This window comes from Portunus trituberculatus, chromosome 7, assembly GCF_017591435.1.
Source record: "Portunus trituberculatus isolate SZX2019 chromosome 7, ASM1759143v1, whole genome shotgun sequence".
NCBI classification, from domain to species: domain Eukaryota; kingdom Metazoa; phylum Arthropoda; class Malacostraca; order Decapoda; family Portunidae; genus Portunus; species Portunus trituberculatus.
This window is the reverse complement of record NC_059261.1, coordinates 6439387-6454043: the sequence shown is the minus strand read 5'-3', so window position 1 is coordinate 6454043 and position 14657 is coordinate 6439387. Positions and strand designations below refer to the sequence as shown.

The 14657-nt window shown below is 46.9% G+C and overlaps 2 protein-coding genes across 4 annotated transcripts in view; one reads left to right on the top strand and one right to left on the bottom strand.

The window, feature by feature from the left end:
• Nucleotides 1-6569, top strand: part of LOC123520208 (laccase-like) — an 8137-nt gene extending 1568 nt beyond the window's left edge. The window contains exons 6-13 of the mRNA XM_045282287.1: nt 847-970; nt 2440-2570; nt 3000-3086; nt 3605-3788; nt 4754-4966; nt 5169-5266; nt 5403-5523; nt 5703-6569. Coding sequence (XP_045138222.1) covers nt 847-970; nt 2440-2570; nt 3000-3086; nt 3605-3788; nt 4754-4966; nt 5169-5266; nt 5403-5523; nt 5703-6112 — 1368 coding nt within the window. The 3' untranslated portion in view covers nt 6113-6569. The remainder of the gene's footprint in view (nt 1-846; nt 971-2439; nt 2571-2999; nt 3087-3604; nt 3789-4753; nt 4967-5168; nt 5267-5402; nt 5524-5702) is intronic.
• A 768-nt stretch (nt 6570-7337) lies between these two features.
• On the bottom strand, nt 7338-14382 carry LOC123520196. 3 transcript variants are annotated; one of them, XM_045282262.1, is made up of 3 exons: nt 13641-14382; nt 9207-11394; nt 7338-8653 (listed from the first exon to the last, which is right to left on the bottom strand). In XM_045282262.1, the coding sequence occupies exons 2-3, from the start codon at nt 9538-9540 to the stop codon at nt 8199-8201; spliced, it is 789 nt and encodes a 262-aa protein (XP_045138197.1). In that variant the 5' UTR covers nt 9541-11394; nt 13641-14382; the 3' UTR covers nt 7338-8198. The 3 variants fall into 3 exon arrangements, with proteins under 3 accessions (XP_045138197.1, XP_045138206.1, XP_045138191.1); XM_045282271.1 differs by lacking the exon at nt 13641-14382 and adding an exon at nt 12611-12957; XM_045282256.1 differs by lacking the exon at nt 13641-14382 and adding an exon at nt 12611-12954.
• Nucleotides 14383-14657: the final 275 nt, after the last annotated feature.

The window sequence follows — 14657 nt, the reverse complement described above, 5'->3', positions numbered from 1 at the left end:
GATAATGATGTTTTTTTTTTTTATTGTTTTGAAAGTTTTGTTAATTTGTTTGTGAAATGAGTTTTTTTTCTGTTTCGGTGTTTCTAATTGTTGTTCTCTCTCTCTCTCTCTCTCTCTCTCTCTCTCTCTCTCTCTCTCTCTCTCTCTCTCTCTCTTCTCCCTCTTTTCCCTCTTTTCCCTCTTCCCTCTTCTCCTCTTCTCCCTCTTCTCCCTCTTCTCCCTCCTCTTTCTCCCTCTTTCCCCTCTTCTCTCTTCTTCCCCTCTTCTCCCTCTTCTCCCTCTTTTCCTCTCTTCTCCCCTCTTTCCCCTATCTTCTCCCCCTCTTCTCCCCTCTTTTTCCTCTTATTCCCTCTCTTCCCCCTCTTCTTCTCTTCTCCCTCTTCTCCCTCTTCTCTCTCCTCTCTCCCTCTTCCCTCTTCTCCCTCTTCTCCCTCTTTTCCCTCTTTTCCCTCTCTTTCCCTCTTTCCCTCTTTTCCTCTTTTCCCTCTTTCCCTCTTCTCCCCTCTTTCTCCCTCGTTTCTTTTTCCTCTCTTCTCCCTCTTTTCCTATCTTCTCCCTCTTTTCCCTCTCGTCTCCCTCGTTTCCCTTTTTCCCTTTTATCCCCTGTTCTCTCTTCTCCCTCATTCTCCCCTCTTACCCTTCTTCTCCCCTCTTTCTCCCCTCTTCTCCCCCTCTTCTCTCTTTCCCTATCTTCTCCTCTTCCTCCTCTTTTCCCCTCTTCTCCCCTCTTCTCCTCTTTCTCCCCTTCCTCTCTTTTCCCTCTTCTCCCTCTTACCCCTCTCTTCCCCTCTCTTCTCCCCTCTTCTCCCCTCTTCCCCCCTCTTCTCCCCTCTTCCCCCCCATCAGGGCAAGAGGCACCGTTTCAGGGCGTTAAGTAACAGCATTCAGAACTGTCCCATTGTCATCTCGATAGACAATCACACACTCACGCCCATTGCCACGGACGGACACCCCCTCCAGCCCATCGAAGGTAAGGCAGGTGTGTTAAGGCAGGTGTGTAGGGGTGGACAGGTGTGTAAAGGGTGGCAGGTGTGTTAAAGATGCAGGTTTGTAAAAGAGGCAGGTGTGTTAAGGATTACGGGTGTGTTAAAGAGGCAGATTTGTAAAGCGAGCAGGTGTGTTAAAGGGACAGGTGTGTTAAGGTGTAGGTTTGTAAAGGGAGGCAGGTGTGTAAGGGATGGCAGGTGTGGCTTTGTGTTTTTAGGGTGTTTTTAGTGTGTTTGGTGAAAGATTAAGTGTGTTTGGATGAGATTTAAGTGTTTTTAGGGCGTTTGGTGAAAGATTAAGTGTGTTTGGATCAGATTGAAGTGTTTTTAAGGTGTTTGGTGAAAGATTAAGTGTGTTTGGATGAAATTTAAGTGTTTTTAGGGTGTTTGGTGAAAGATGAAGTGTGTTTGGATGAAATTTAAGTGTTTTTAGTGTGTTTGGTGAAAGATGAAGTGTGTTTGGATGAAATTTAAGTGTTTTTAGGGTGTTTGGTGAAAGATTAAGTGTGTTTGGATCAGATTTAAGTGTTTTTAGGGTGTTTGGTGAAAGATGAAGTGTGTTTGGATTAAATTTAAGTGTTTTTAGGGTGTTTGGTGAAAGATTAAGTGTGTTTGGATCAGATTTAAGTGTTTTTAGGGTGTTTGGTGAAAGATTAAGTGTGTTTGGATGAAATTTAAGTGTTTTTAGGGTGTTTGGTGAAAGATTAAGTGTGTTTGGATCAGATTTAAGTGTTTTTAGGGTGTTTGGTGAAAGATTAAGTGTGTTTGGATCAGATTGAAGTGTTTTTAAGGTGTTTGGTGAAAGATTAAGTGTGTTTGGATCAGATTTAAGTGTTTTTAGGGTGTTTGGTGAAAGATTAAGTGTGTTTGGATGAAATTTAAGTGTTTTTAGGGTGTTTGGTGAAAGATGAAGTGTGTTTGGATCAGATTTAAGTGTTTTTAAGGTGTTTGGTGAAAGATTAAGTGTGTTTGGATTAAATTTAAGTGCTTTTAGTGTGTTTGGTGAAAGATTAAGTGTGTTTGGATCAGATTTAAGTGTTTTTAGGGTGTTTGGTGAAAGATGAAGTGTGTTTGGATGAAATTTAAGTGTTTTAGGGTGTTTGGTGAAAGATTAAGTGTGTTTGGATGAAATTTAAGTGTTTTTAGGGTTTTGGTGAAAGATTAAGTGTGTTTGGATCAGATTTAAGTGTTTTTAGGGTGTTTGGTGAAAGATGAAGTGTGTTTGGATGAAATTTAAGTGTTTTTAGTGTGTTTGGTGAAAGATGAAGTGTGTTTGGATGAAATTTAAGTGTTTTAGGGTGTTTAGTGAAAGATTAAGTGTGTTTGGATCAGATTTAAGTGTTTTTAGGGTGTTTGGTGAAAGATTAAGTGTGTATGGATGAAATTTTTAGGGTGTTTGGTTAGGATTTCTTCGCTGTTTCCCCTCACCCTCCCCTCTGTTTCCCCTCTGCAGTGGACTCCCTCACGATCTACGGAGGGGAAAGGTGGGACTTCGTGGTGAACGCCAGCCAAGACACCGCGCCCTATTGGTTCAAGTTCCAGGGAATGTTAGACTGTGATGATCGATTTAAGGCCGCTCACCAGGTGTGTGTGTGTGTCAGGTGTGTCGTGTCAGGTGTGTGTCAGGTGTGTGTCAGGTGTGTGTGTGTGTGTGTGTGTGTGTGTGTCACGAGCGTATGTTAGGTGTTTTATGAATTTGTCAGGTGTGTGTGTGTATGTTTGTGTGTCAGGCGTGTGTCATGCATTTGTCAGGTGTGTGTCAGGAGTGTGTGTATGTTTGTGCGTCAGGAGTATGTGTCATGAATTTGTCAGGTGTGTGTGTGTGTGTGTGTCATGTGTATGTGTATGTGTGTGTCAGGTGTGTGTGTCATAAATTTACCAGTTGTGTGTGTCATGTGTGTGTATGTGTGTGTGTGTGTGTCAGGTGTGTGTGTGTGTGTGTGTGTGTCAAGTGTGCGTGTGTGTGTGTCAGTAGTGTTTCAGGTGTGTGTCAGGTGTGTGTGTTTCCTGCAGGTGGCGGTGCTGCGGTACGAGGGGTCAGCGGGGTTGCCTGGCAGTCTGGAGGATGTCAACTACCAAATGACCATAAGGGAAGGTCTGGTAAGTTACTGTGGACCTTTATTAAGTTTTGACCTCTTGATAATTTGACCTGACGTGACCTAATGTAATCTGACCTTTTATTATTATTTTTCTCTTTATTTATTTATCTATTTATTTATCTATACCTTCAAAAACATTCTTAAAAACCCACATCGCTTAATTTAACTTGAAGAACACATGAAGATTTATTAATTCATGACTAACACCACAAAAAACACCTTTAAAATACATTAACGTATCTGAATATCCTGGCGACATGTAGCTAACTTTAACCCACTCCACAAATGGCAAAGCTTCAAGGCGGCACGTGGTGGGATTCGAACCTACGCGTGGACGTCTGCCCGATCCCACCACCACCACCACCTTACCCACTACACCACCACCTCCCAAACCAGAATGGAGGGTAAAGAGTTGGAAAATAAGTAACTCCCTATTTCTCGCCCTACAGAAGCTAAATGGAACCAGAAGGGAAACTAAACAGCTGGAAAATAAGTATCTCTCTTTATATTTCCCTACAGGAGCTGAATAAACTCAACGCAGCGCCCGGAGATGGAACATTTATCACGGCGGCGGAGATCAGAGGAGCGGAGGCGGCGAGGGACGTGTCGCGGGAGCCTGACTACAAATTTTGGCTCGAGTTTGATTTCTACGGGAAGGACAACCCTGCTTTCCACCACCCTGACCTTTATGGCTTTAATGAAGGTGAGAGAGAGAGAGAGAGAGAGAGAGAGAGAGAGAGAGAGAGAGAGAGAGAGAGAGAGAGAGAGAGAGAGATGGGGGGTAGATCTGTCACTAGAACCATAAAAACACCCTTAGAAACCCGTGTCACTTTAACTAGAACCTTTGGACAGTGGTTTTAAGAGTGTTTCTCCTGTTAATGAGGCAGAAATCTTGTTATTCTGCCACTAGAACCATAAAAACACCCTTAAAAAACCGTGTCACTATACAAACACCCTTAAAAACCAGTATCATTTCAATAAGAGCGTTTGGACAGTGGTTTCAAGAGTGTTCTCCTGTTAATAATGAAGAAATCTTGTTAATTTGTTTGAACCATAAAAAACATCATTAGAAATTCGCTTTTAGATACAGATAAGATTAAAAGCCGCATTTTAACCTAACCAAATAGCAACAACCGCTACAAAATCATACAGGAATCTTATACAACTTGTACAACCAAACCTGTTTCTCTTAACCTCATCTCCTCATCTCCCCTCGATCTCCCCAAACAGTGAGGAAAGAAATGCAGTATCTAGACAACGTACACTTACACAAAACACACTCACACACACACACACCTGGTCCTCTTAACCCATTCAGTACTGGGACGTATTTTTACCTTGAGTTTTGTGTACAATTAGACCATTTTATTGACACTAGGAAGGGTGTATGAAGGTCAGAAGATTAATGGCCACAGTCTTCACTATTTTAATCCCTCACGTAAGTTTTACCTTGAGTTTTGTGTACAATTAGACCATTTTATTGACACTAGGAAGGATCTATGAAGGGCAGAAAATTAATGGTCCTCAGCCTTCACTATTTTAATCCCCCACAAGAGTTTCTGAAGCTGTAAAAAACCACCAAATAGTCACCAGAGGGAATATGGAAACACGTCATGCTACTGAAGGGGTTAAACTCATTCCCAATCTCCCCTTTATCTCCCCAAACAGTGAGGAAGGAACACCGCCTCTTTACGCCCCAAGTCAATGAGATCTCCCTTAAGCTCCCCAACGCCCCGCCGCTCTCTCAGCCTGACGACGTGGACTACAGCGCCTTTTGCAACGCCACCCACAGGAGGAATTGTGTGCGGGACTATTGCCACTGTCCACACGTGCTTAATGTGGAGAGAGATAGCCTGGTGGAGCTGGTGTTGGTGGATGAAGGTAAGGTGGAGGTGGAGCTGTGTGTGTGTGTGTGTGTGTGTGTGTGTGTTTGGGATTGATAGCAGGAAATTACAGATAAAATTGTAGAAGAGAGAGAGAGAGAATGAGAATGAATGAATGAATGAATGAATGAAAGGAAGGAAGGAAGGAAAGATAACACATCTCTCTCTCTCTCTCTCTCTCTCTCTCTCTCTCTCTACAGGTGTGGTCTATTGGGCTAATCATCCTTTCCATCTGCACGGACACGCATTTCAAGTACTGGCAATGGGAAGGATGGGTGAAAACACGACGAAGGCTGATGTAAGTACTCTCTCTCTCTCTCTCTCTCTCTCTCTCTCTCTCTCTCACTCTTCCTTCTCTCCCTTTAAACCCTTTCACCACTTCCCCCTCCCCTATCACCCTCTCCCTCTCTCTCTCACCTGTCCAATGTTCCCAGGTACAAGCGCTGGACCAGGCAGGGGAGCTGGCGAGGAATTTTGACAACCCCCCCACCAAGGACACGGTAACGGTGCCTGACGGGGGTTTCACTGTGATTCGCTTCTTTGCTTCGAACCCTGGTGAGTGAGTGAGAGAGAGAGAGAGGGGGGTGGGGTATGGGAGAGAGTGGTTTGTGATAGTTAGTGGTTGTTTTGTTGTTGTTTTAGTGGTAGTGGTGGTGGTAGTAGTAGTAGTAGTAGAGAGAGAGAGAGAAAAAATAATATTAACCACACATTTTTCTCCACCACATCCACCGCAGGCTACTGGCTCTTCCACTGCCACATAAGCTTCCACATTGAAGTCGGAATGGGCCTTGTATTCCACGTGGGAGGATCAGACACGCTTCCACCTCCTCCACCCAAATTCCCAACATGTGGACACTGGACTCCGAAGGTGGAGGAGAATCTCAAACAAAAAGTGGATAAATACTTCAAAAACCTTAATGGAAGTGTAGATGTGAGTGTGGATCTTCTCTCTCAAGGTGGAGGGAAGGTGGAGTCACAGGCCAAGCTACTCCACCCTATCTTGCCCAAACCTGCAGCTGGTGGAGGAGGAGGTGGAGGAGGAGGTGGAAGAGGTGGAGGTGACAGTGGTGGTGCCCAGATTGTGTTTTCCTTACCAGTGTGGATTGTGTGTGTGTTCGTGTGTGTGTGTGTGTTTAGAGAGTGACTGTGTGTGTGTGTGTGTGTGTGTGTGTGTGTGTGTGTGTGTGTGAATCCTCGTAATAAACTAAGGAATAAGATTAATGATGATGATGATGATGAAAATAACTTCCTCTTCTTCTTCTTCTTCTTCTTCTTCTTCTTCTTCTTCTTCTTCTTCTTCTTCTTCTTCTTCTTCTTTGTCTTCTTCGTCTTCTTCTTTTTCATAAATCATCATCATCATCCCCCACACCCTCCTCCTCCTCCTCCTCCTCCTCCTCCTCCTCCTCCTCCTCCTCCTCCTCCTCCTCCTCCTCCTCCTATTACTTGAAGCATTCCACTTAACTGCTCTAACTACCTAATTAATCTTACACTAATACACGTAGTCGTTAATTAAAGCACAAATGTTTATTCCAGATAGAGAGAGAGAGAGAGAGAGAGAGAGAGAGAGAGAGAGAGAGAGAGAGAGAGAGAGAGAGAGAGAGAGATTTCCAGTACTATAAACTTGAGATTTTTTTTTTCTAGCTTTCGAAATATATGCTTTGTAGTAGTAGTAGTAGTAGTAGTAGTAGTAGTAGTAGTAGTAGTAGTAGTAGTAGTAGTAGTAGTAGTAGTAACAACACCGTCCATAGATTATACATATTGTAATAATAAAATGTGTGTGTGTGTGTGTGTGTGTGTGTGTGTGTGTGTGTGTGTGTGTGTGTGTGTACGTTTGTTAACACCATGTACGTTTTTGTCAAGTTATGTGTACTTTCTTGTGAACTTGTCAAATCTCTCTCTCTCTCTCTCTCTCTCTCTCTCTCTCTCTCTCTCTCTCTCTCTCTCTCTCTCTCTCTCTGAAAATAACTTATTCAATAAAAAAAAATATATTCAAAGATTTATTTCATTCCTTCACACAATATCGGGAATGTTACTGGTGGTGGTGGTGGTGGTGGTAGTAGTAGTAGTAGTAGTAGTAGTAGTAGTAGTAGTAGTAGTAAAGGTTTTGACATTTTCTATGATTTCTTCACATCCTTTATATTTTTTTTATTCTTTCTTTTCTCCTTCTTCCTCCATCTCTTCTTTGTTTTGCTTCCTTTGTTATTTATTCTATTTTTTCTTTTAATTACTCTTTATCACTTCAATCTTTCCCGTTGTATTCATGCTTGTCTTCTTCTCTCTTCCTCTCTCTCTCTCTCTCTCTTTTTCGCTATTCATTTTTCTATTATGTGTTAATATCACCACCACCACCACCACCACCACCCCTACTACTACAACAACAACAACAACAACAACAACAACAACAACAGCAGCAACAACAACTACTACTACTACTACTACTACTACTACTACTAACTACGCCGCAAATGTCCGTGAGGGCGTGGCAAAGGGATTCCCTCTATGGCACCATTATCACCGCCTACTTCTTTCTGCAACCCCGCTCAACCTACGTACCCTCTGCCTCTGTCTCTCTCTCTCTCTCTCTCTCTCTCTCTCTCTGTGCTTCTATATAACTTGGTGTATTTCTGAAGTTATTCCCGGATTTATTATATTTCATTTGATTTATTATATATTATTATTATTTGTTTCACACCACCACTGAGGTGAAATTCAAAGGGTGTTTTCTGCCTAAAGGTTTCGTTTCTCCCTGTGGTAAGCGTGGCAATGAGCGGGGGAGGGCGACACTGCCCCTTCCTTCACCACACCGGCAGTGGAGGAATTCTTAGCGTTACAGACACACATTCTCGCTATGAATCATTCCTCTGCTTCCAGCTCGTCATATGGCAACCTTCACAGCCAAGCTAAGGCAGTTATTTACAATGCCAATAGCTATTTACTGGAAAAGAAGGCAAACGGAGCGCCTATACGTACTGCTGGTGAGAGAGTCTACATGGTTTCCTCCCCCTATCGGCCATTTCTCACTGGGGTAATACTAACTAGCGGAGTGAGGGAATGTATATCAGTATGGTAATGTAACAAGTGAAAAGGGTGACTAATGAAACCATCAGCAATTCATTGACTGACCTAAAAAAAAGATCTGACAAGCCAAACCAAGCCAAGCTAAGCCAAGCCAAGGCACTGACACACCCCGAGGGAACAGTGCCAGTGCCGCCCACCACACCACTGCCCCTTTACAAAACATTGGAATTGGTTTTCGTATATAGTGCAGAGCGTGTTCCCCTGCTGGGCATTGTGGCGTAGAGGGGCGCCCCACGGACTGCCGCAGCCTGCATGTGTCCGTGGAGGGAGGCGGCATCACTGTGGGGCGGCAGGTTCTCGTAGCGAGGTGGAAGTGGCGGTGCAGTGTGGGTGGGTGGGCCCTGAGTGTCCTCTCCAGCCCGCGGCCCCACCACTGCCACGCGCCGAGCTGACAGGTCCGGCAGGATCTCGTAGTAGTAGAATCTTTCAATGACTTGGTCTGTGGGGCGGCCCGGGGCGGCAGTGTCCGTGACGTCAGGCAGGATGTCACAGTACAATGGTTCTGCGTGGTTGTTCGTGGTGCGTCCCTGGCCGGTGGTGTGCTGGTGTTGGTGGGGGGGGCTGGTCACAGGAGCCTGGGACTGGGTCTGAGACAACGCCACATTTCCTGGAAAACAATGAATATGAGTAGGAATGGGTTGAGTGGTGGTGGTTGTTATAGTGAACACTGCTGCCACCAATGTGTGAGGTGAGGTGTGGGAGACAACAGCCTCACGCACTCACGTCTCGCTCCTCTTGGACTCTGTATTCCGGCCTTTACCAATACAGCCAGTGTGTCTACTGGCTCGTTTTCTTCAAACAGCCTTCCTGGAGTTATACCCAGCACGCCCGCTTTGACATATTGGTGGCAGCAGCGTTCACTGTAACATTCTGGTGGCAGCGGTGGGATTCCTGTACCATGGTGGTGGTGGTGGTGGTGGTGGTGGAGGCAGGGAACATTTACAAATTTATTATCAAAAGATTTTATTCCAACAGCACCATGCTCACACACACACACACACAGACACACACACACAGACACACGCACACACACAGACACACACACACACACACACACACACACACACACACACACACACACACACACACACACACACACACACACACACACACACACACACACACACACACACACACACACACACACACACTGTACTCACGTAATGTCACAGAGATCTTCTTCCGGCAGAGAGCCGCAACCCCGGCCGCCGCCACCACCACCACCACCACTCCTCCCACTGACGCAAAGATTATTTTCTTGTCCTGGGTCAGACTGTAAGTGAGGGGCGTGGTGTTAGTGGCGGTAGTAGTAGCGTTGGTGATAGGAGTAGTAGTAATGTTAGTAGTTGTACTGGTGGCTGTGGTGGTGGCAATGGCGGTGTCTGGAGGGCCTGAACAAAGGCTGCGGTACTGCGATGTGGCTGGATAGTAATAAACCACACTGCAATTTTCAGCTGGAAATCTTTCAAGCCAGCTGGAGGGGCCGTGAGCCATTACGTTGAGACGAACAGGGCGGCGGAGGCTGGTGATGGCACTACAGTAATGCCAACACGTTCTGGCCCTCTAACGCAGATACATACTGTGCTGAGTTATCCACGTGCCTGCCAAAAACTGCGACCACTGCCCGTCACTGTTGAAGCACTCACTCATGTACGGAAACCAGGCAGAGTGGATAGCACCATCACTCTCCTCCACTTGTACTTCCACCCCCTTGAATCCACTGTGTGCCTTCATGTATAGGTTGAAGCAACTCGCTCCACCTATCACCTGTGTGGATATAATGAGTGCTGTTTGTCCCTCTTCCACTGTGGTGTCAGCGGTGGTGCAGCTTGTGGCGTGGGCGAGGATAGGGGCGCCTCCCAGACCAAACACCACTACCAGAACTAACAAAACTCTCTCCATGACTGATTTCTTTGCGTGTGGAGGAGGCGGACAGGTTAGAAGGGCGTAACAGGAAGTGACGTCTTTGCTTGGAGAAGTTATATTGCTGAACAAGTCTCTCTCTCTCTCTCTCTCTCTCTCTCTCTCTCTCTCTCTCTCTCTCTCTCTCTCTCTCTCTCTCTCTCTCTCTCTCTGCATCTATCTATCTATCTTTCTATATCTTTTAATCTGTTGTTAGGTAGTCCACATCTTTCACAGCACAACAGGAACACAAAGGAAGGACACGAGACTCTCAAAGACCGTGGGATCGCTGGCCATAGTCGGTAGCGAAGCGGCACAGCCAGGAACTCACAGGGCAAACACACGTAGCAAACCTTCGTTATATATTCTATTTCTTTCTTTTATTTACTTTCTATCCCTTTCATAATCTTTCTTGTTTTATTCATGGTGGTTTCTCCTCTCTTCCTCTCTTTTTTCCTATTCTGTGTTAATATCACCACCACTACCACTACTACTACTACTACTACTACTACTACTACTACTACTACTACTAGCGAAGTGAGGGAATGTATATCAGTATGGTAATGTAACAAGTGAAAAGGGTGACTAATGAAACAATCAGCAATTAACTGACTGACTTGTTATCAGCTGGCTTGCAACACTGGGCCGCATCACACTGGCTGCCACAAACAAACAAACAAACAAAACAAAGATCAGCTACATTCTAAAACTCCCTGCCTGCGTCTGTGCTTCAGTATTTCCACCTCCCTGTCTCCTGCACTCATTGAAGAGGGAAGCTTCGAGACACTGATCCCACGTGGCTGACTCTAAAGCCTCGGTGGACCTTTCTTTCTTTCTTTTCTAATTGCAGTCGTTGTTCCCCTTGGCCTGATTTCCCCTCTTAACCTAAAAAAAGATCTGACAAGCCAAACCAAGCCAAGCTAAGCCAAGCCAAGGCACTGACACACCCCGAGGGAACAGTGCCAGTGCCGCCCACCACACCACTGCCCCTTCACAAAACATTGGAATTGGTTTTTGTATATAGTGCAGAGCGTGTTCCCCTGCTGGGCATTGTGGCGTAGAGGGGCGCCCCACGGACTGCCGCAGCCTGCATGTGTCCGTGGAGGGAGGCGGCATCACTGTGGGGCGGCAGGTTCTCGTAGCGAGGTGGAAGGGGCGGTGCAATGTGGGTGGGTGGGCCCTGAGTGTCCTCTCCAGCCCGCGGCCCCACCACTGCCACGCGCCGAGCTGACAGGTCCGGCAGGATCTCGTAGTAGTAGAATCTTTCAATGACTTGGTCTGTGGGGCGGCCCGGGGCGGCAGTGTCCGTGACGTCAGGCAGGATGTCACAGTACAATGGTTCTGCGTAGTTGTTCGTGGTGCGTCCCTGGCCGGTGGTGTGCTGGTGTTGGTGGGGGGGGCTGGTCACAGGAGCCTGGGACTGGGTCTGAGACAACGCCACATTTCCTGGAAAACAATGAATATGAGTAGGAATGGGTTGAGTGGTGGTGGTTGTTATAGTGAACACTGCTGCCACCAATGTGTGAGGTGAGGTGTGGGAGACAACAGCCTCACGCACTCACGTCTCGCTCCTCTTGGACTCTGTATTCCGGCCTTTACCAATACAACAAGTGTGTCCACTGGCTCGTTTTCTTCAAACAGCCTTCCTGGAGTTATACCCAGCACGCCCGCTTTGACATATTGGTGGCAGCAGCGTTCACTGTAACATACTGGTGGCAGCGGTGGGATCCCTGTACCATGGTGGTGGTGGTGGTGGTGGTGGTGGAGACAGGGAACATTTACAAATTAATCATCAAAAGATTTTATGGAGATAGTACCATGCTCACACACACACACACATACACCCACACACACACACACACACACACACACACACACCGCGTAGTGTAGTGGTTAGCACGCTCGACTCGCAATCGAGAGGGTCGGGTTCGAGTCCCGGTAAGCGGCGAGGCAAATGGGCAAGCCTCTTAATGTGTGGGATGTGTTCACCTGGCAGTAAATAGGTACGGGATGTAACTGGAGGGGTTGTGGCCTCGCTTTCCCGGTGTGTGTTGTGTGTTGATGTGGTTTCAGTCCTACCGGAAGATCGGTCTATGAGCTCTGAGCTCGTTCCGTAATGGGGAAGACTGGCTGGGTGACAGCAGACAACCGAGGTGAATTACACACACACACACACACACACACACACACACACACACACACACACACAGTATTTACGTAATAACACAGAAATCTTCTTCCGACAGGCAGCCACCCCCGCCACCACCACCACTACCACTCCTGCTACTGACGGTGCAATGATTGTTTTCTTATCTTGCGTCGGGCTGTAACTGGAGGGCGTGGTGGTGGTGGCGGTAGTAGTAGCAGTAGTGGTGGCGTTGGTGGTGGAAATGATGGTGTTTGGAGGGCCTGAACAAGTGTTATCGTTCTGTGATTTGCCAAGAGAGTAATAAGCCACACTGCAATTCCCAGCTGGTAATCCTTTAAGCCAGCTGGAGGGGCCGTGAGCTATTAAGTTGAGTCGAACAGGGCGGCGGAGTTCGGTGCTGGCAATACAGTAGTGCCAATATATTCTGGACCTGTAACGCAAGTAATCTGTATCTCGTTATCCAAGTGCCTGCCATTAACTACAACCACGACTCGCTACTGAAAAAGCACTCACTCGTGTGTGGAAACCAGGCAGAGTGGATAGCACCATCACTCTCCTCCACTTGTATCTCCACCCCCTTGAATCCACCCTGAGCCTTCATAAATATATCGAAGTAAACTGTTCCACCTTTCACTTGTGTGGATCTAATGAGTACTGTTTGTCCCTCTTCCACTACAGTGTCAGCTGTGGTGAAGTTTGTGGCGTGGGCCGGGCTATGGGCGCCTCCCAGACCGAACATCACTACCAGAACTAACAAGATTCTCGCCATAACTGTCTGTGTGTGTGTTTGCGTGTTTGTGGGGCGGGAAGGTCAGAAGGGCGTGACAGGAAGTGACGTCTTTGATTGGACAGATTATATTCCTGGACAAGTGTCTCTCTTCCTCTCTCTCATGCCGTCTCTCTCTCTCTCTCTCTCTCTCTCTCTCTCTCTCTCTCTCTCTCTCTCTCTCTCTCTCTCTCTCTCTCTCTGCCTTTGTTTTACTCTCTTTTTCTACATATATTCTTTTCCCCCGTGTGTCTGTCTGTCTGTCTTTCTGCCTGCCTGTATCTGTCTGCACCGAGAATGGCTGTCCACGCCACTTCACTCGCGATTACGGCCAGCAGATTACGCCCCGTGAGCATCTCGTGTCTTCCCTGGTGTCTGAGCCGTGCGGTGAGGGCTGAACAGAGCGAGACATGAGTGCGTGAGGTGTGGGAGACAACAGCCTCACGCACTCATGTCTCGCTCCTCTTGGACTCTGTATTCCGGCCTTTACCAATACAGCCAGTGTGTCTACTGGCTCGTTTTCTTCAAACAGCCTTCCTGGAGTTATACCCAGCACGCCCGCTATGACATGTTGGTGGCAGCAGCGTTCACTGTAACATACTGGTGGCAGCGGTGGGATTCCTGTACCATGGTGGTGGTGGTGGTGGTGGTGGTGGTGGTGGTGGAGGCAGGGAACATTTACAAATTAATCATCAAAAGGTAGTATGGAAACAACACCATGCTCACACACACACACACACACACACACACACACACACACACACACACAGTACTCACGTAATGTTACAGAGATCTTCTTCTGGCAGAGAGCCACCACCCCGCCGCCGCAACCACCATCACCACCACTCCTGCTACTAATGCTGCAATAATCATTTCCTTGTCCTGCGTCGGGCTGTAAGAGGAGGGCGTGGTGGTGGTAGCAGTAGTAGTGGCGTTAGTGATAGCAGCAGTAGTGGCGTTAGCAGTAGCAGTGGTGGCTGTGGTGGTGGCAATGGCGTTGTCTGGAGGGTCTGAACAAAGGCTGCGGTACTGCGCTGTGGCTGGAAAGTAATAAACCACACTGCAATTTTCAGGTGGTAATCCTTCAAGCCAGCTGGAGGGGCCGTGAGCCGTTAAGCTGAGGCGAACAGGGCGGCGGAGGTCGGTGGAGGCAGTACAGTAGTCCCAACACGTCCTGGCCTTGTACCGTAAGAACATCCTATACCTGGTTATCCAAGTGCCTGCAAGTAGCTGCACCCACTGCCTGTCACTGTTGAAGCACTCACTCGTGTACGGAAACCAGGCAGAGTGGATAGCACCATCACTCTCCTCCACTTGTACTTCCACCCCCTTGAATCCACTGTGTGCCTTCATGTATAGGTTGAAGTAACTCGCTCCACCTATCACCTGTGTGGATTTTATGAGTGCTGTTTGTCCCTCTTCCACTGTGGTGTCAGCGGTGGTGCAGCTTGTGGCGTGGGCAGATCTAAGGGAGCCTCCCAGACCCAGCACCACCACCACAACTGACAAGATTCTTGCCATGACTGTGTGTGTTTTTTGTGTGCTTGAGTGTATGGGGCGGCTGGAAGGTCAGAAAGATGTGACAGGAAGTGACGTCTCTCTCTCTCTCTCTCTCTCTCTCTCTCTCTCTCTCTCTCTCTCTCTCTATCTATCTATCTATCTATCTGTTTTCCCTCTCTCTATCTCCTTCTATCTAAATATCTCTCTATCTATCTATTCATTTATTCATCTACCTATATATCTATGTATATATGTATGTATGTATGTATGTATCTATTTATCTATCTAGCTATC

Bases quoted from the DNA above. Each gene is read 5' to 3' on its own strand.
- LOC123520196 (XM_045282262.1), bottom strand. From the start codon at position 9,540: ATGGCTCACGGCCCCTCCAGCTGGCTTGAAAGATTTCCAGCTGAAAAT. The intron at 8,654-9,206 runs GTGAGTACAGTG...ATTGTTTTCCAG, and splicing joins GAAGATCTCTGTGACATTAC to GAAATGTGGCGTTGTCTCAG.